General features: G+C 53.8%; 1 protein-coding gene across 1 annotated transcript in view; it reads right to left on the reverse strand.

Moving 5' to 3' along the window:
* Nucleotides 1–18,466, reverse strand: part of RNF213 (ring finger protein 213) — a 45,811-nt gene that overhangs the window by 2,065 nt on the left and 25,280 nt on the right. The window contains exons 32-63 of the mRNA XM_079323716.1: nt 18,211–18,333; nt 17,564–17,646; nt 16,682–16,829; nt 16,259–16,394; nt 15,666–15,854; nt 15,115–15,254; nt 14,573–14,727; nt 14,044–14,256; nt 13,513–13,694; nt 12,697–12,817; nt 12,491–12,591; nt 12,054–12,233; nt 11,581–11,744; nt 11,395–11,497; nt 10,671–10,785; nt 9,171–9,375; nt 8,367–8,557; nt 7,948–8,076; nt 6,601–6,711; nt 6,122–6,364; nt 5,460–5,541; nt 4,921–4,955; nt 4,532–4,626; nt 4,038–4,197; nt 3,579–3,759; nt 2,778–2,872; nt 2,247–2,498; nt 1,905–2,037; nt 1,215–1,298; nt 487–667; nt 196–397; nt 33–110 (exon numbers count right to left, since the gene is read on the reverse strand). Of these exons, the coding sequence (XP_079179842.1) occupies nt 33–110; nt 196–397; nt 487–667; nt 1,215–1,298; nt 1,905–2,037; nt 2,247–2,498; nt 2,778–2,872; nt 3,579–3,759; nt 4,038–4,197; nt 4,532–4,626; nt 4,921–4,955; nt 5,460–5,541; nt 6,122–6,364; nt 6,601–6,711; nt 7,948–8,076; nt 8,367–8,557; nt 9,171–9,375; nt 10,671–10,785; nt 11,395–11,497; nt 11,581–11,744; nt 12,054–12,233; nt 12,491–12,591; nt 12,697–12,817; nt 13,513–13,694; nt 14,044–14,256; nt 14,573–14,727; nt 15,115–15,254; nt 15,666–15,854; nt 16,259–16,394; nt 16,682–16,829; nt 17,564–17,646; nt 18,211–18,333 (4,610 nt within the window). The remainder of the gene's footprint in view (nt 1–32; nt 111–195; nt 398–486; nt 668–1,214; nt 1,299–1,904; nt 2,038–2,246; nt 2,499–2,777; nt 2,873–3,578; nt 3,760–4,037; nt 4,198–4,531; nt 4,627–4,920; nt 4,956–5,459; nt 5,542–6,121; nt 6,365–6,600; nt 6,712–7,947; nt 8,077–8,366; nt 8,558–9,170; nt 9,376–10,670; nt 10,786–11,394; nt 11,498–11,580; nt 11,745–12,053; nt 12,234–12,490; nt 12,592–12,696; nt 12,818–13,512; nt 13,695–14,043; nt 14,257–14,572; nt 14,728–15,114; nt 15,255–15,665; nt 15,855–16,258; nt 16,395–16,681; nt 16,830–17,563; nt 17,647–18,210; nt 18,334–18,466) is intronic.

Consider the following 18,466-nt stretch of genomic DNA (forward strand, 5'->3'; position numbering starts at 1 on the left):
CTTGCCCTGCTTCCTGCAGTGCAGAAACCCACCTGCTCCAGCTTACTCCTGACATCACTGAACAGCTGCTCGTAGTTCCTGTCGTGTCTGTAGACCAGGGTGGGGATTCCCTGTCAGGAGAGAAGCCCATGGATGGGAAGCTCTGGAGCACTGCTGCCAGTGCCCCCCTGGCTGCACAGCCCCTGCCTGTCCTACCGTCAGCGTGATCAGTGGCTTCCCCTGCAGGAACTTGCTGATCACTTGCTGTTGGATCCTCTCCAGATCGAAGTCCTGCAAGGTCTCCCCTCCCTTCTCCATGCTGTACTGGCAGTTGGACAGGATCAGAGGGATCAGGTCCCTCTCCACCTCGTAACTGATCAGGTGCAGGTCGGCCACTTCCGAGGGGCTGATCAGGTACCTGCAGGGAGCAAAGGGCTGTGCTCAGAGGGAGAGGCCTCTGTGGAGCAGGAAATGCAGCAGAGGCCAGGGAGTGCAGGAGCAGCACACCTGTCATCCTGCTTGGTGTGCCTGTGGACAGAGTGCACCAAGTCGTTGTGCAGCCCGATGAGGTAACTGGCCAGCGCCGTGGAGCACAGCCCCAGCCCCTGGCGCCGCGGCAGCAGCACCTCCAGCCTGCTGTCCACGCTCAGATCTGCTGCACAGTAGCCTTTAGGCAGCTTGATTTCCCCTGAAATACACACAGGAGAGCTTGAGGAGGCCCTGAGCCACAGGCAGGGCAGGAGGAGGTAACGAGGCTGAGAAAAGCCGCGCTCTCGGCACCAGGGACAAGCACGAAAGGGAACGAGTTCAGGGGAGAAAGGGAACGAGTTCAGGGGAGAAAGGGAACGAGTTCAGGGGAGAAAGGGAACGAGTTCAGGGGAGAAAGGGAACGAGTTCAGGGGAGAAAGGGAACAAGTTCAGGGGAGAAAGGGAACGAGTTCAGGGGAGAAAGGGAACGAGTTCAGGGGAGAAAGGGAACGAGTTCAGGGGAGAAAGGGAACGAGTTCAGGGGAGAAAGGGAACGAGTTCAGGGGAGAAAGGGAACGAGTTCAGGGGAGAAAGGGAACGAGTTCAGGGGAGAATACAACAGGGAAACAAATTCTTCCCCTTGTACCTAGATTGTTAAAATTCAGTGGCCAAGCTCAGTTTTGAGAGTATGCCTCAGCACCAGTGATGGGAGGAACCTGAACTCAGAAAGAGCAGTGCAGGAGCAGGGCTGGGAAGAAGCTGCTCACCATTGGTGTCCAGGGAGCTTCTCAGCTTGTTCCAGACAGACAGAAACACATTCACTCTCCTCTCTAACAGGTCCCTCATCACATCTGAGAAACAGCAAAGACAAATCTGTGAAACACCTTTTCCTGGTGAGCTCTCCAATACAGGGATCTTCAGAGCACAGCACTGAACTCCAGGCAACTGCTCCAACTGCCCAAGAGACTGAACAGACTCCAAACATCTTTCTAAAGGTATCAAATGGAGTCATTTGCTCAGTTTGTTATTTTTCCATTATTGTCTGCTCCCAGTCCAGGCTACAGGCATGGATTGGTCCTTGGTCTGATTCTCCATGACCTTTATGTACCTTTCCATAAGTACTTAAAATAATTGTATTTAAATACAACTGAAGGAGTTGCCACAAATTTCATGAAAGGAAGGGAAGGATGTTTATTCCACTCTTCAGGCAAGCCCTGCTCTAGGGCTGAGCTTAAAATGCCAACAGAACCACTGTTGCACTGCACAGAGCTCCCACCCTTCATAAAAAATCTCCTGTACTTCATTCCCTTTAAAGTCATCTGGTAACTCTACAACCCTACCCAGGTCTGCAGTTCATTCAGTTGAGAGTTAAAATGAAAAGGTGAGTTTTCCCCTTCACTTTCAACAATCCAGCACTTTGTGTTTCATTAATGACAATTTTGGCAGAGTCTCCTCACCTGAGTGGGGCTCCCTGAGGAATTCCCTGATGGAGCAGTGTTTGATCTCTGCTGTGTTCTGGAACTGCCTCACCAAATCTCTCTGCAGAGCCAGAATCTCTGGTAGGAACTTCACCAGCCTCAGCTCCGTCTCCTGGAAGAGGAAAGGGAACCTGTGGCTAAGGCTGTGCTTGGACAAACCAGTTGGGAATACTTTTATGGAATTACTTCTTAAATATTTAAAAGACAACAATATATTCCATGTTCATTCTCAAGATCATAGCAAGTACTGAGAATAAAGACACTGGGTAATCCAAATGTGGTTTTGGCAATCCCAGGCTGCCATCCCTGAGCCAGCCCCACCTTCTGCAGGAACTTCCAGAGGAGAGGAACAGTGTCCTTGGCATTCTTCTGCTGCACAACGTGGCCCAGGTTCTCCACTGAGACCCTCCTGCGGCAGCTCCACATCTTGGAGTGGTGGATGTGGCTGTCCCCTGGCAGCTGGGACAGGAATGCAGCTGGGTCCCCATACACCAGTTTCACTATGGGGTTGGAAGAGAGTCTCTCATCCTCTTGTATCTGTTGGTTTAACTTCAGAAGCTTTTTATCCAAGTCCTGCATGAAAACAATAATAGATTATTGGATATTGGGAAATACCTTCAGCTGAGCTAAGCCATTTCTGCTTTTCCAGCTGTACAGATTCATCCCAGAACAACTCCAGTCTCAGACTCCCATTTCCCCAGGTAGAATAAAATCCTTAACCTGCAGCTGTGCCATGGATGTGTTTGCTTTAGGAACAGCCAGGTGAAAAGAGTAGCAGAGATATTACAGCACATCAGATTTCCAGTGGATTTTGAACTGTTCAGCTACTGACTCTGTACAGAGATTTCTCACCTTCAATTCAGGAACGATAATTGTGTTTGCAACAATTTGTTCCCATTTGTTTCTCTTCTCCTTGGTGGAGAGAACATCATCAAACTGCACCAGCCCTGCAACAGAAATATTTTACCTTACATCTGCAATATTTCAGTGAAAAGAAAGCACAGATTCACAGAATCTAGAAGTTAACTGAGTATCTTGGTTCAGCTGGAGAGTGACACCCAAACATCACACAGTGATCCAGGTTTCCAGGAGCTTCAGCCAGCCATTCATGTGAGTGATGGGGACATTTGTTCAACTCCTTCATAACCCCAGAAATACTGAACAGGTTGTTCAATTATCAGTGACAGACTGAAGCTTGGAATGCTGATGGGTGCTGTCCCACACTCCAAATCTGGGCTCTTTACACAGAAATGCCTCTGTGCCACAGTGACTCCAGACCCCACCATGAACCCCACTCTGCCATCCCTCCTCCCAGAGAACTTCTGGGAGTCACTGAGGGGCAGCACAGAACAGGGACTGCACATAGCATGAGCTGCTGAGCAGGGACAGCAGCAAGCTCTGCCCATCTGTCATCAGGTTATTTTGTCAATAATTCATTTTCAGAGTTATTGATTGCACCAAACGTTGCAAACCCCATGTACTTGACTGAAAGAAGCAAACAGCCAAAAATTCTTCCCTCCCTACAGTAAGAAACAAGCTTCAAACTCTGTTTTCAGCTCAGCTGCTGCTGTTGGAAGGGGTTTATGAGCAAAGTGGCTGCATGGCCACAGCCCTTCACAGCCTCAGGTGTGACAGGGCAGGTGGCACACTTACACTGGCCTGGCTGCTGCTGGGGGGCCTGCAGGAGGCTGCTGAGCACCAGATGCACCACGTTGATTGTGTCATCCACACTCTTCCCCAAAATCCTGATCAGCTGTGCCAAGTCCTCCTGAATGTGCTGCTGCAGGAAGCTCACCACATCAGGCACAGCTGGCTTGATGATCCCTCCCAGGGACTAGAGACAGCAAAGACAAGAGTTGAGCACAAAAAGCATCCAGAAAAGCACCAGGCACACAGAGCTCAGCCCTGCCACCTGTGGGATTTCTGCCATCAGGGCAGGGTTGGATGGAAGTGCAGGAATTAACCAAAATCCCTCCTGGGCAGGGAGGGAGGGAATTTGGGTTTGCATCCTGACAGACTGCCCTGGTGACTTGGCAATATGATGACAAGGAGCAGCAGTTACAAAGGTTTCCCTACAGTTAGTGTGAGCACTTGGAAGCTTTTGGGGGATACCTGAGGGTCTCTGGAGGCTCCCAGCAGCATTGCCAGGTGAGTCAGCAGTCGCAGCAGCACAAAGACCACGGGGGACCCGCCCCGCTCACACATCCCCAGTGTCCTTCTGTGCTCAACATCCCCGAGGATGTGGCCAGGCTGAGTCCTGTCTTCCTGACTCCTGCAGGAAAGGGCATATATGGGGTTTTTTTTGCCTTGACAAAACCCATACAAGACATCTCTGATATCCAGCAATGCCTTTTTGACCCACAGTGTCTTTGAATGCAATAAAAGCTGCCAATTCAAAGTGCCACAGGGGAGTGAAGGTTACTGGTCAGTTTTGTGCACAGAAAATCAAATTTCTTTGCTTCTGCAGCCTGATTACTCTTGCTTGGACATCCCTCCTTCCACCTTCCAGAGAGCAGCATGATGTGGTTGGTACCTCTGGCCTTGGAAGGCACCACAGGCAAGTCCTACATCATTTAGGGCTGCAAAGGCATTGAAGCAAAGCACACCTGGACTGCTGGAAGCCCTGCAGGGGTTTGTGGTTGACACCTCCAATGGGGACGTGGCAGTCAGGACAGCGGCTGGTTTCCATGGGGAGCCCACACTGGGAAAAGCAACAGCAGAACACTGAATTCCAGAGCAACAGCTCCTCCAGCAGAGAAAGGGAATGAAACAAAAATCCAAGCTGGAAGTGGTTAATTCAAACCCTCATGTTTCCCAATCTATGGTATAATGCTAGGGATATTCTAAATTTTACATTACAATGACAGTTATCAATAATATCGAGTTTAGAAGTGGAACTCTGAGCATTTAGAACATTAAAACCAGTAAACAAAATTACACAGTTTATTGTTGAAAACTTTGTCTGCTTAAATACCCACCAGTGCCAAATTCTTACCTCTCCCACGGTGCAGGGGTGGCCGTTGGGACACACTGTGAAGAGAGAACAAACAGGACAGTACTCTGAGACAGAATTCTGCAGCTCCTGTTACTCCATTTCCCAAGGACCATCATCCTGGGGCAAGAACTGTGCTTCAAGATCTAACCAAAAGCCCTGACTAGCCCAAAGGACTGACAGGCCCAAGCAGGAAGCCAAGGAATTTTTCAGAGCTGCTTCTCCTTGAGAAATAAGGAATCAAAACCTGACAGATTCTGCTGCCAAGGGCAGGAATGCTCCCACCCCCCATTCCCAGCTGCAGGAGGGTCCAGCTGTAGGAAGCAGAGACAAAGCTGGCCAGGAAAGGGGCAGAGTTCTCCTCTCACACCTGTCAACAGCTGAAGACTAAACAGCACTGGGTGTCCTTTGGTACATCACACACACAAATCTGGATTTACCACAGAGAACTCGTGCTGAGGAGTGTGTTTGTCCTCACATTTGGAACAGTTTCATTCTCCAAACCCAAGGAATTGCCTGCCCAGCCAGCCAGCAGCACTCACCATACCAGTGCAGACCATCCACTGCCTCCCAGGTCCTCGCCTGAGCCATGATGTCCTCAGGCATTGTGGGCAGAAACGAGTGCTGAGGAGGGAAAGGGGAAACAGTCACAGGTGGATCTGTGAACCAGCTCTGTCCTGGTTCTGTGCTCACACTGGGGAACAAGGGACATCTGAGAGCAGGAGTCAGGCAGGTGACACAGATGCAGATTTTCAAGTTCACCTTTGAAAATCCACTCTTAGAGCTGTCAGCATTGTTAAGACTTGCATGTGCAGTCTCCAGACAGCCTGCACTGCACAGCTGATGCACCCTGGTGCATACCAGGCTGTTCCCTTGCTCCTTGGGTAGCCAGGAGCAGCAGAGCAGCAGCTCCCTGCCCCTGAGCAAGGAGCCAGTGCCTCTGAGCAGGGACAGCTGCCAGCTGCTCTCAGCCTTGCTCAGCAAAGGTATTTGCTTCATACTGCTCAGCATGGAGAGGTGCCTTGAAAAGACACCAGGCCAGAGCTTGGTGTTGTGCTAATTAACCCCAACAGCACTGCAATAATCACCCTGCAGTGTTTCCCAGCTCAAACAGTGAGGTGGAGCACTGCTGTTGAGGAAGCTCCAGCAGACACAGGCCAGGAGCAGGGATGTGCTGCAGTGTCCCTGAGCTCTGTGTCCTCACCTGCATGCTGTGTGGCTGGCAGGCCAGGTTCCTGAGGGGCTGCAGGACAGGGCTGTGCCCACAGAGCAGCACAGCAGCCATGTGCACAGCCATCTCCACCAGGGCTCCCTGCTGGCTGCAGCCCCAGGGCTCCATGGCCAGCCTGGGCACAGTGTTCCTCACCAGGGCAACTGCAAGGAGCTGCAGCTCGGGGGAATTCAGCACTTGGCAGCTCTGGATGAACTCAGTCATCATCTCTATTTGCTGAAAGCACAGATTTGAAAGAGTTAAAGCCATCAGGATACTGCCCACCCAAGCCAAGAGCACTGGCAGCTGCTTCCCACACTGGGTTACCCTGCTCCAAAAACCTCCCAGCCTGCTCAGCTCAGGCCATCACCTGGCTGGGAACACAAAAAACAGCTCCTGCCCCTCTGATGAGATCCCCTCCATCCCTACCCACGGGGCAGGTTGGTCACAGGCTGCCAAGGGGAGTGTCCTACCTGCTGCTTGGGATGCAGGCTGGGATCCCCGGCACCGTACAGGGCAGTGACCTCTCGGAAGATGGCCAGGAGCAGATGGGCAGATTCCAGAGCTGGGGGGCTGCTGGGGGCCTGGGGAAGAACCAGGGACGTGGCAGGGGAAAGGCCAGAGCTGCCCCAGCCACAGTGATGGGATGTGCAGGTGGGAAAGTAAAGAAAACATGCTGGGGCACAAACCCCAGTGACCTGCCAGCACAGGCCCCCAGGAGCCCCCCTGGGGACAGAGCTGCCCACAGGGACTCAGGGGGGCTGCAGGAGCAGTGGCTGTATCTGCAGCAGCCCCTGGGACTCAGAGCTGCCCACAGGCACTCGGGGGGCTGCAGGAGCACTGGCTGTACCTGCAGCAGCCCCTGGGACTCAGAGCTGCCCACAGGAACTCAGGGGGCTGCAGGAGCAGTGGCTGTACCTGCTGGGCCTGCAGCAGCCCCTGGGACTCAGAGCTGCCCACAGGGACTGAGGGGGCTGCAGGAGCACTGGCTGTACCTGCAGCAGCCCCTGGGACTCAGAGCTGCTCACAGGGACTCAGGGGGCTGCAGGAGCAGTGGCTGTACCTGCAGCAGCCCTGGGACTCAGAGCTGCCCACAGGCACTTGGGGGGCTGCAGGAGCACTGGCTGTACCTGCAGCAGCCCCTGGGACTCAGAGCTGCCCACAGGCACTCGGGGAGCTGCAGGAGCAGTGGCTGTACCTGCAGCAGCCCCTGGGACTCAGAGCTGCCCACAGGCACTTGGGGGGCTGCAGGAGCAGTGGCTGTACCTGCAGCAGCCCCTGGGACTCAGAGCTGCCCACAGGCACTCGGGGAGCTGCAGGAGCCACTGGCTGTACCTGCAGCAGCCCCTGGGACTCAGAGCTGCCCACAGGGACTCAGGGGGCTGCAGGAGCAGTGGCTGTACCTGCAGCAGCCCCTGGGACTCAGAGCTGCCCACAGGCACTTGGGGGGCTGCAGGAGCACTGGCTGTACCTGCAGCAGCCCCTGGGACTCAGAGCTGCCCACAGGCACTCGGGGAGCTGCAGGAGCAGTGGCTGTACCTGCAGCAGCCCCTGGGACTCAGAGCTGCCCACAGGGACTCAGGGGGCTGCAGGAGCACTGGCTGTACCTGCAGCAGCCCCTGGGACTCAGAGCTGCTCACAGGCACTCGGGGGGCTGCAGGAGCACTGGCTGTACCTGCTGGGCCTGCAGCAGCCCCTGGGACTCAGAGCTGCCCACAGGCACTCGGGGGGCTGCAGGAGCACTGGCTGTACCTGCAGCAGCCCCTGGGACTCAGAGCTGCCCACAGGCACTCGGGGGGCTGCAGGAGCAGTGGCTGTACCTGCTGGGCCTGCAGCAGCCCCTGGGCTGTGCCCTCCATCATGGCCTGTCCCACGGCGTCGCGCAGCGCCCGGTACCGCTCCCCACACACCAGGTACCGGTCCAGCTGCTGGGACTGGCTGTGCTGCACCTGCCAAGGAACAGCCCTGCAGAGCTGGCACCAGAGCCCAGTGCACCAGGCACCACCTCCTCCTCCTCCTGCCAGGCCCTGGGGCATTTCAGCCTCCCCAGAGCACCAGCAGCAGATGTGGGCACCCACAGGTGCTGCCAGCAGAGACTCCATTCCCCAGAGAGCCAGGACAAGGCACCTCCCAGCCACTGCCCCTCTGGCCTGTCCCCCAGGGGCCACACAACAGCAGGAGCACCCCAAAGCAAAGGCAAAGAGACCAGAACCATCACCAGGAGCTGCCTCTTCTCTACCTGCTGCAGAATTTCTGCTGGGAACACCCAGCTGAACTGTGGCTCTGTGAGCAGCCTCTGAGCAAACTCCATGCCGTGCTGGCTGGCAATCCTCCTGACCAGGTACACACGGTGCCAGTCGTTCCTGGCCAGCCTGCAGAACCTCTCAGCCCTCTTCAGGTAATGCTGCTTCTCCTTCATCTCCTCTGGCTCTGGAGGGGAAAAAAGAGATTAAAACAAAGGGGCAAAAGCACATCCCGCCCTGCAAAACTTCTCTGTCTGCCCCAGCTATAGCACCAAGTGTCTTTATTAGTACTGTGTAATTACACAGAAGGATTTCAGAGCCCTCCCTTCCTCTGTGCTGTCTGGAGCATTTCCTCAGCCAGATTTCAGACAATGATTCATTTCTTTGACAGAGAAGATATAAACTCGTCAATATAAACTCTTAATCCCTTCTAGCTGTGCAGAGCCCTCATTCATATAAAACAATAACCCTTACAGCAGTCCTGGCTCTGAAGCAGCATCTATACTTTAAAGTTCAATTTAGTGGGCTCTAAATAGATCTCATTGTTAGCATCAGGAGGATAAAATAAATCTCCTTCCACAGGTGTAACTGCCATATAACTACTCTGGGGTCACCAGCACAGCCTTGCTACCAGTTAGAGAGCACTTGTAACATGTGGGACAGACAGACTGACACCCCAAAGGACAAAGGGGGCTGCTGCTCCTGCCTGGGCCATGCACCACAACAGGTCCTAGCAGAGCACAGGGCACTGAGTGTGTCCAGCCCACGTGCCCTGCAGCCAGCAGAACCATCAGACTCACTGGAGTGCTGCTGCAGGTGGAAGATCAGCTCTGCAGCCCTGCTCAGGCCCAGGCGCACCTGGGCCACAGCCTGCAGGTACTCCACTGAGGCCTCCTCAGGAGCCCCTCTGCTGCCTGGCAGGTAGCTCTCTGGAAAGGCTCTGTCCTCAGGCAGCTTGCCCTGCCCATGTCCCAGGCTGTCCTCTGACTTTTCACACATGGAATCCTAGAGAGAAGCCAGAACACTGGTGAGTGGCAGAGCCACCTCACTCAGCCACCCCTGTGTCCCCAGGGCAGCCACCTGCAAACCATCCCTGCCCCTCCAAACCATCCCTGCCCCTCCAAACCATCCCTGCCATGAGCACAGCAAACCATCCCTGCACCCTCCAAACCATCCCTGCACCCTCCAAACCATCCCTGCACCCTCCAAACCATCCCTGCCATGAGCACAGCAAACCATCCCTGCACCCTCCAAACCATCCCTGCCCCTCCAAACCATCCCTGCCATGAGCACAGCAAACCATCCCTGCACCCTCCAAACCATCCCTGCACCCTCCAAACCATCCCTGCCCCTCCAAACCATCCCTGCCCCTCCAAACCATCCCTGCACCCTCCAAACCATCCCTGTCCCTCCAAACCATCCCTGTCCCTCCAAACCATCCCTGCCCCTCCAAACCATCCCTGCACCCTCCAAACCATCCCTGCACCCTCCAAACCATCCCTGCCCCTCCAAACCATCCCTGCCCCTCCAAACCATCCCTGCACCCTCCAAACCATCCCTGCCCCTCCAAACCATCCCTGCACCCTCCAAACCATCCCTGTCCCTCCAAACCATCCCTGCACCCTCCAAACCATCCCTGCACCCTCCACCCCACTGCTATTGTCCCCCCATCCTAAACCTCTGCCATGTCACCAAACACCATTTTTAGGATGTGCCCCAGCTGTCCCATATTCCCCAAGCCTGGAGCTGAACATGAGCAAGAGCAGGCTGTGAATAACACACATTCCATGTTCCAAGATGCCAAGCTCTACCTGTCTGTCCCTTAGCAAGAACACAAGCAGTGATTTTAACTACAAAGTCACTTAAAAAAACCAAAAGTGTAAGCAATGAAACCTCTCCCCTGCTGTCACATTTGTTTTAAGTTGACCAAAGCCCTGAAAGTTATGCAAGGAGAGGAAAGGCACAATAATTTAAGTTGTGCACAGCAATTTAAGTGTCCATGGAGACAAGAAGGCAGTTCAGCAGTGAGCTGCTGCCATAAGAAAAGCCCTGTTTGCTGCACTCCTGTACTGGAGTTTGAGTTTTAACACCCAGACCAAGGGAAAGAATTTATGTAACCCTGCAAAGATACACAAGCCTTTCCTTGAAAAGCAAGGCTCATTCCTGAGAACAAATTCTGACCAGGTGATTTGATATCAACTCCTTTTGGGCTTTCTAGAAACACACAGAAATGGCAGAATTTCTGTTCTTCAACTTTTTTTACTCATGAAACTGTAACAGTTTCATGGCCCAGCTCTTACCTCCAAGCAGTTGACAAAAAGCAAGTAGAGCTCTTTTTTGTCATTTTTCTCTAGGAGCTCGTTGTGCTCCACCTGGGACAGGTAATGTTGCACATCATCTTTCACTTCATTGAAGCTACAGGAGAGAGAGACACCCCCTTACACAGCAGCCATGCTGACAGGACTGCCCTGCTCAAAATCACAGCACAGCTCCCAGAGATGGCCCCAGAGTGTGACAGGTGGGCTCACTCTGGATCCAGTAAAATTGAAAAGCCATTGTGCCATTTTCTGCAGGTGAAATTTGGCTTCACAGCCTGAGCTGGGCTTTGATCATCAGCAGAGCTCAGTGAGCACTCCAGGGCAAGAGGCATCTCATCCAGGAGCTGGTCACTCCTGAGACAGGGCTTTGTGCCCTGCCTGCAAAGGGAGGCTGGGGGGCCTCTGGGAGCAGGCACAGGATCAATCCTGACTAAAGGAGTTTTACTTGCTGACCTAGATCAGAGCAACTACTCAGCCACCTTGCAGCACCCAGGCATCCACCCTCAGCACAGGGTTAGTGAGGGACAGCCAGGCAAACCTTGCACAGGCTGCTCACACTGCACCATGAGCTTCACACAAGCCAGCCAAGCTGCATGACTGATGCAAGGGGATTCAAATTCAGAGAAACTCATGGAGGAGAACAAGCAGATGGGTTTGATGAGGAACAGAGCTGAGCCTGGCCCTGGCCTGACCTCCCTCAGCTCACCTGTACTTCAGGAGCAGCTTGAGCATCACAGAGCGGATGATGGGAGTTTCATCCACCTCATCATTGAAGGGGGACAGGAATTTAGTGTAGACAGCAGGGTGATCTGTGGAGACAAGGGAGGCTTTGGCAGCTGAGAAGGGGGTGACAGATCCAGCTCTGTAAGACTGAGTGTGCCAGGGAGCTCACCTGAGTCCTTCACGAGGCTCCTGTGAACAAAGAGCAGGTTGAGGAGGCTCTGGATCACCTCTGGCTCCGGGGGCTCGTTGTCCTTGAAGCACATGGTGGTGACAGCATCGATGAAGAAACTGTTGCACCTCTGCCTGAACAGGGCGTTCTTTGCTATGGCAGCTCTGGGGAGGGCACAAGCAAACAATGAACCTCTTAAACCACAGAGGAATCCAGCACACACAGGCAAAAGTCACCAAAGGGAGATACACTTCCACCTCCCCAAAGAGATGATCCTTAAGGTCCCTTCCAACCCAAACCATTCATGGTTTTACAGAGGCCAAGGCAGCTTTCTCCTTTTTCTGAAACAACAGAACAGACAGGACCTGTCCAGTTCCAGAGGGATGAAGCAGAGTTCAGCCCCACTCTGCTCAGAGCTGAGAATTTCCTCACAAAGCCTCCCCACCCAACCTTGGAGAGGGTGGCTGCAGTACCTGAGCTCCTCAGAGACAGTTAACTGCACATCCTCCACAGCAACCCTGCAGTAGGGACAGTGCATCTGTGCTGGCACCAGCCACTGGCTGATGCACTTGTGGCAGAACACGTGGTTGCAGGGCAGGCAGACAGGGTCCTTTGGCTCTCCCAGACAGATGGGACACGGCTCCAGACCATGCCTGCAATCCAGAAACAGCAATGAACAAACTGCTTCCATGCTGCCTCCCCAAAAACCATGAACAAGATGTTCAGCTGCAGCTGGACCAAGAGCAGACAATGCAAGACTGGCTCACTGCTCAGCTCAGGGTGCAGAACCAAATGGTCACTGTTCCTCCTTGGCCTGTCACCACACCCCGTGCAGCAGAGCCAGAAGTTGCTGGCAGGGCAGCACAGGCCATGTCCCTGCTGCCCCTGCAGCCTGTCCCAGTGTCAGTACCTGCAGAGCCTGCTGCTGACCTCGTTCTTGCACTGGCACAGCACTGTCATCACTGCAGCAAAGGTTGGATGACACTTCATGTCTGAATGGTGCTGGAAACACTGCAGAGGGAAAGGACAGAGCCCAGTGACTCAGCTACAACACCTGGGACCAGAACTGCCCTGACCAACAGAAGAGGGAAGAGGTGAAATGATAGCTTTGCTCACCTTGGCAAGAAGCAAAGTGTATTTTCTCACCAAGTCCTGGAACTCTGGCATCACGGCGCGGATCCCCAACAGGACGTGCTCCACAAAGAGTGCCATGGCAAACACCCGGCCCCAGCAGGCTCTGGGGACAGCAGCATGGCACCAAACAGGGCAGCTGAGAGCAGGGGGGCAGCCACAGATCCCACTGCTGCTCCTGCTCCCCTCCACAGCATCCCTGCACTTCTCACTAGTTTGGCTTTCCAGAGGGGTTTTTGTCAAGGGCAGAACACATTCAGCACTGTGCCCAGGGGGCTCAGGGTGCAGGGGCCTGGCCTGGAGGCAGCAGGACCAGCACCATGCACACACCTTCTCACACCTCTAATTTCTATGTCAAAATTTTTTTAAAATACCAATCACAATTAGCTGCACTTTCTTCATTTCTAATAAACTAAACAAGGTCTGTGAGAAACTGGTGTAGTGCTCTGGGCTTTCTTCCAAAACACAAGATGCAGTGAAATCCCCCATCTCTTGAGTCCTTATGCACAGAGGATGAAGGGAGGAGACACTGCTGGTTAACAGGAACCTGAGGAGAGTTTTAAATAACCCCTGAACCCAGATGGAATGCACCAGATGATACTGCCAGATTTAGAGACAATCTGCAGGAGATCAGGGGAAAAAATGTGGTTCTTGCTGTTTGGTATGTAATTGAGCCCAGCAGGAACCTGGAAAGGTCTGCAAAGCCTGAGAAAAGCAGCACCAGAACAGCTTCAGGCTGCTCCAATGGCCCAGTGAAGCAGCAGGCCAAGAGCAGGGCTGTGAGCAGAGCTTGGTGCCTACCTGAGCTCCCTGAGCAGCTGATGGCACTGGCTGCCCCGGCGCTGGGCACCCTCCTCCTGGCACAGGAACTCCATGGGCATGTGCAGGTTCTTCACCCTCTGCAGCCAGAGCTCAGGGGGGGCTGTCTGCACCTGCTTCTCCAGCTCCTCTGCACACACCATAGCAGCCAGCACGTCCAGAACCTGCACACACACAGGGACAAGGCTTCCACAGCTGCAGCTCTGAGTTTAGGCACCTCTCAGTCTGGTTTGCTACAGCAACTGTTCTACTGAATAATGTTCTACTTGATTGTCTTAAGCTCTGCAATTCTCATGTTTGTGGCTTGGCTCACAGCATGTCCTGTTAACTATTGCAAAAGCAGAGCAATTTAAAACCAGTTTGTAGCAATAACAGCACAGCAGGTCATTCCCAATTCTGAGGAACCTGAGCCTGTGCTCCCCACCTGCTGTCACTGAAATCCAAAGGAGACTGAGCAGCAGCTGAGTGCAGACAGAGCTCCCTGGCAGGCTGAGGAGCAGCCAGTGAATTTACCATCTCTGAGTGGGCAGTTGTGCATGCTGGCTGCTGCAGCAGGTAGCCAGTCACACGGGGGTGCACAGCCAGGATCCTGGACAAGTTCTGCAGGCGGCTCCTGAACTGGTTGTGTGCCAGGTGCACCCAGGGCAGGGTGGGCACCAGCTCCTCTCTCCAGGGGGACTTTGCCACCCACTCCTCCACACAGGACACGAATGCCACCTGCAGACACTGCAGGGTGGGAAACAGAAAATCAGAGGTGACAAAGTACTTTTATAATTTGCACTGGAAATCCTGGCAACATTCTCTGAAAGATGACAATCACTTCCTACAAAGACAGCCTTAAATGTGTTCATTTATACAGGTGTTGTCTATCTGAGTAACCCCAGCAGTCTCTCAGTGTCCAGCAGTCTGCTCTGGGGTTCCCCTGCTCTTGGGCTGGCTCAGAGGGGCATTTTCCCCATGGCAGGGCTGATTCAGGACACATTCCAGGCATCACACTCTTCTCCCCATCCCAAGGGTTTCCAGCCCCTGTCCAGACACTGACCTGCAGCTCCTCCTGGGAGGACACACCAATGGTCAAGACAATAAAGTCTGTGATGTAGCACTGGAAGAGCATCTGCCTTTCTTCCTCAGTCAGAGCAGAGATGAATTTTCCCAGGGCAGTTTTTTGGAAGTATTCCACAAACTTCTCAGCATGGCCTGGAAAATGAGGATGCAGAGAAAAGCTGGATACTGGGAGGAAGCTGGCTTTGACACAGCATCTGTCCTAGAGACACTGACACCTCATTAATCACTGATGCATCCAGCACTTCCCTCATCCAGGGCACTGAGGAGGGACTCAGGCCAGGCCTTGTCAGCCCAGCACTGGTGTCTTATTTCTGGAATCTCAACCTTGTCATTAACTCTTGGCTGCTCCACAGCATTTTGAATGCAAGGGCACAGAATAGGTGAGGAAGATGAATGGTGAGAAGCACAAAGAAAAGCTGCCTGCACAGAACTCTGCTGGCTCACAGGAGCACAGAGGGACTGAAGGTGACTCCAGAGCTCAAAGGGCAGTGGATGGAGATGCTGAAGCCAGGCCCTCACCTTCAGTGTTTTGGATGTATTGAGCCTCCAACCACATCTCTTCCAGGTACTCCTTGATCCTCCAGCTGAAGGGCATCTCATTCCCAGCATCAGCAGATGGGAATTTGCTGTTCTGCACCAGGATTATCTCTGGCTGAGAGCTGGGGGGATAAAAGATCATTAACACACCTGGCTTTGTCTGGGGGCACAGTGCAGACAACAGAGGCAAGAGGCTGCAGGAAGCAGCTGAGCCCTAGGAGGGGAGAGAAGGGGAGGGAACTGCAGCACTCTGATACAGCCTGTGGAGCTGGGCAGGCTGTGCTGGGCAAGGAGGGAACGTGCCAAGGGCCAGGGAGCAAAGCCCAGGAGCCTCAGGGCCAGGCAGGAAGAACAGACTGGACTGTGAGCAGTGCCCTGCTGCCCTCACTGAGCAGCCAACAACACCAGGCCTCTGCCTTGGGGGGTTAGAGCCAGGGCTGGGTGATCCCAGTGCTCCCAGTGCTGCTCCCAGTGCTCCCAGTGCTCCCAGTGCTGCCAGCCCAGCCCAGCCCAGCCCTCCTGCTGCTCCTCACCTGTTCTTCCCCACAGCAGGAGGGACACTCAGGAATTTGGTGTCACTGAAGATGAACATCCACAGCTCTGTCACCCACTTTGCTCCTGGCCTGGCCAGCAGCTCCAGATTGCCATTCCTGTCCATGACAGTGATCAGGAGGGCCAGGAGGGGAGTGACCACCTTCTGCACTCGCTTCCACAGGGTGTGCCTTTGGGGAGAAAGAGATGGAGAAACCCAGAGGGAATGTGAGCAGCAACATCAGCAAAACAGGAGGTGCCTGTCCTGAATAACTGCTGACACGTGCATGTGACAGAATCCTAATGCTGCCTTCGTGGGAAAAATACCAACAAAAACCCTGCACTTCTCTCACTCCTGGCTCACCTGCAATCCCACTCAAGCACTTGTGCATTCCTGTCCCAGCACAGCCCCTTCAGCTCTAATTCACCCTTCCCCAGAGAGGCTAAAACTGCCTTCCGAGAGTTTCCAGCACAGACTGGAGACTGACACTGCAAATGCTCAGATCCCACAAAGCTGCTGTCTGTGCTGCACAGGTGCCACTTGCAGACTCTTCCTGGGAGGCTGCAGGTCACAAGGCAGTGCTGCTGTCCTCACCTGAAGGTACCTGCCTCCTGCAGAGCACTGAGGTTGGAAGCCTCCCGAAGCACCCAGTTTTTTGGGTGAAGGGAATTTTCTTCTTGTTTCTTCAACAGGCTGGAGAGACGAGCCTTGGTTATCTTCAGGAAAGAGGCTAAAAAACAACAGGGAAGTTGTGTCTTCTCTTCTATTAGCTTGGACCTAAATATCCCACCAAGCACAACATTTGACAGTCGTTTCAATAATTGGCCAAGTGGGGAAAAAATCAGCCAGAGAAAAAGAGCAGAAAATCCCCACACCCACCAACAGCCAGGAGCATGGACACACATTCTTGGGAGATCCCCCTTGTCTGCACCACAGCCAGGACCTTTGGATGCCCAGTGACCTGGCTGACAGTTTTGGTGGCCCCCAGATGCCTGGGGCACTCCTTGCAGCACACACCTTTCAGTTCATCCTCTTTGGAGAAAAAGCCCAGCAGAATCTCAATCCTCCTCCTGCTCCGGCTCAGCTCCTCGTTCTGGTCCCGCAGCATCCCCACTGCACTCTGCACACAGGTCCTCAGCAGCACAGTGGTGTCCAGGATCTCACCCTGCCAGGACACCACAGCACTCCCCTGGAGTGACCTCCTGTCCCAGCACAGCCTCCACAGGCTGCCAGTGCTCCCTCTGCCTGGCACCCCTGCTCCCAGCCTCCCTCCTCCCAGGCTGCAGCTCTCAGCTCTTCTGCTGTCAGGAACATGATGCAGCTCCCATGGATCTCTCAGACTGGCCTGTGGCACAGTATTTGTGCTGAGTTAAGAGTCCTGCAGGGGAAAGATTCAGCACTTTGAGGAAAGAAGTGGAAATATTCAACGTGACCAGGGAAAATGTGCCCTTCCTGGGAAATACTACATGTCCCTGGTGCTGGGCATGTCCAGCTGAGGCTGCCAGGGGCACACAGGGCACTGTGAGTGTGGCTGCAGCACAGCCAAGTCCTCAGCCAGCTCCAGCTAGGAGCACACAGCTCCAGTGAGGCTCAGGACCTCAGCTCCCAACTCCAGGGGAGAAAGGCAACAGAAACTCTTGGGAGTTGATTTTTAAAAATCAGAATGATGAAATGACTAAGGAATGATGGAGTCCTTAGAATGGCTTATTCCTTTAGTGATGCTGATTTTGACTGGGCAGTGGGGAGGAGGAACTTGTGTCTGATCAGTCACACTCATGATGCAAATACTGCTGATAGGTTTCAGGTGAAGGGGGACACAAAAGGTGGCTGGCACCCATGGGTGACAGAGCAGAGAGCCACAGTGACAGCTGAGAGGCAAACAGTGTATTCTGAACTGACCTCATGGTGCTCTGCTCCTGGCTCTGGTGCTTCAACCTCCATCTCTTCCTCCTGTGCTTCTCCACTGGCAGGCAGAGCTGCAGCTAAGGTGTGGAATTTGTATTAGAAAGCAGCAGTGCACTTCTGCATCAGTCACATGAGAGTTTATTTTAGCAACTACATCCCAGAGCAGCAGATCATCTGTCAGAGATCCATGAGCACCTGCAAGAGTAGCTGAGATTCACCTCTCAAACACAGCTGCTTGGGCTGTCAGGCTTCATGCAGCAAGAACTGCAAGAAATGTGACACTGAGCTAATGCCTTAAGCTCTCCCTGACTCCTGTCAGGCAGTGTGGTGAAAGGAAAGTATGAAAAAGCTGAGGGCAAAGAAAGATCCTTGTCAGTGCTCTCTGCCATGCAGCATCTGCTGCCTCCTGTGCTGGGACAGAGCACTCAGGCTGCTGAGCAGTGCAAATGCCACATTCTTGTCAAAAACAAAAGGGAAAAATATCAAATTAACTTTCTTGGTGACCTAAAGTTGTAGCAATGAATTAAATACAACTTGAGTCCCCCCAGAACCAAGTGCTGAGCAGGGAAAGCCATCAGAGCCATTGTGCTAGGCATCAGCTCCTGTAGCACAGCTCCCCCTGGCCCCAGCACACAGCTCACCTGTGCCTGCAGCTGGATCCTCAGAGAACAGCTGGCTGATGGTGAGGCTCTGCAGGGCTGCCAGGTCAGAGATCATGTCCTTGGACCTGCGCAGGTCGTCGATGTGCACCGAGTGCCACAGCCCTGCAGGCACAGAACAAGGAGCCACTGCCAGCCTGCAGCATTGCTGCCACTGCAGCTCCCCCACAGTCACCTGCCAGCACCTGGGCTACACTCAGAGTTCACCTCTTGCTGTAGGAGGGCAAAGCACAATGCC

The sequence above is a fragment of the Erithacus rubecula genome, assembly GCF_903797595.1.
Source record: "Erithacus rubecula genome assembly, chromosome: 20".
Classification (NCBI taxonomy): Eukaryota; Metazoa; Chordata; class Aves; order Passeriformes; family Muscicapidae; genus Erithacus; species Erithacus rubecula.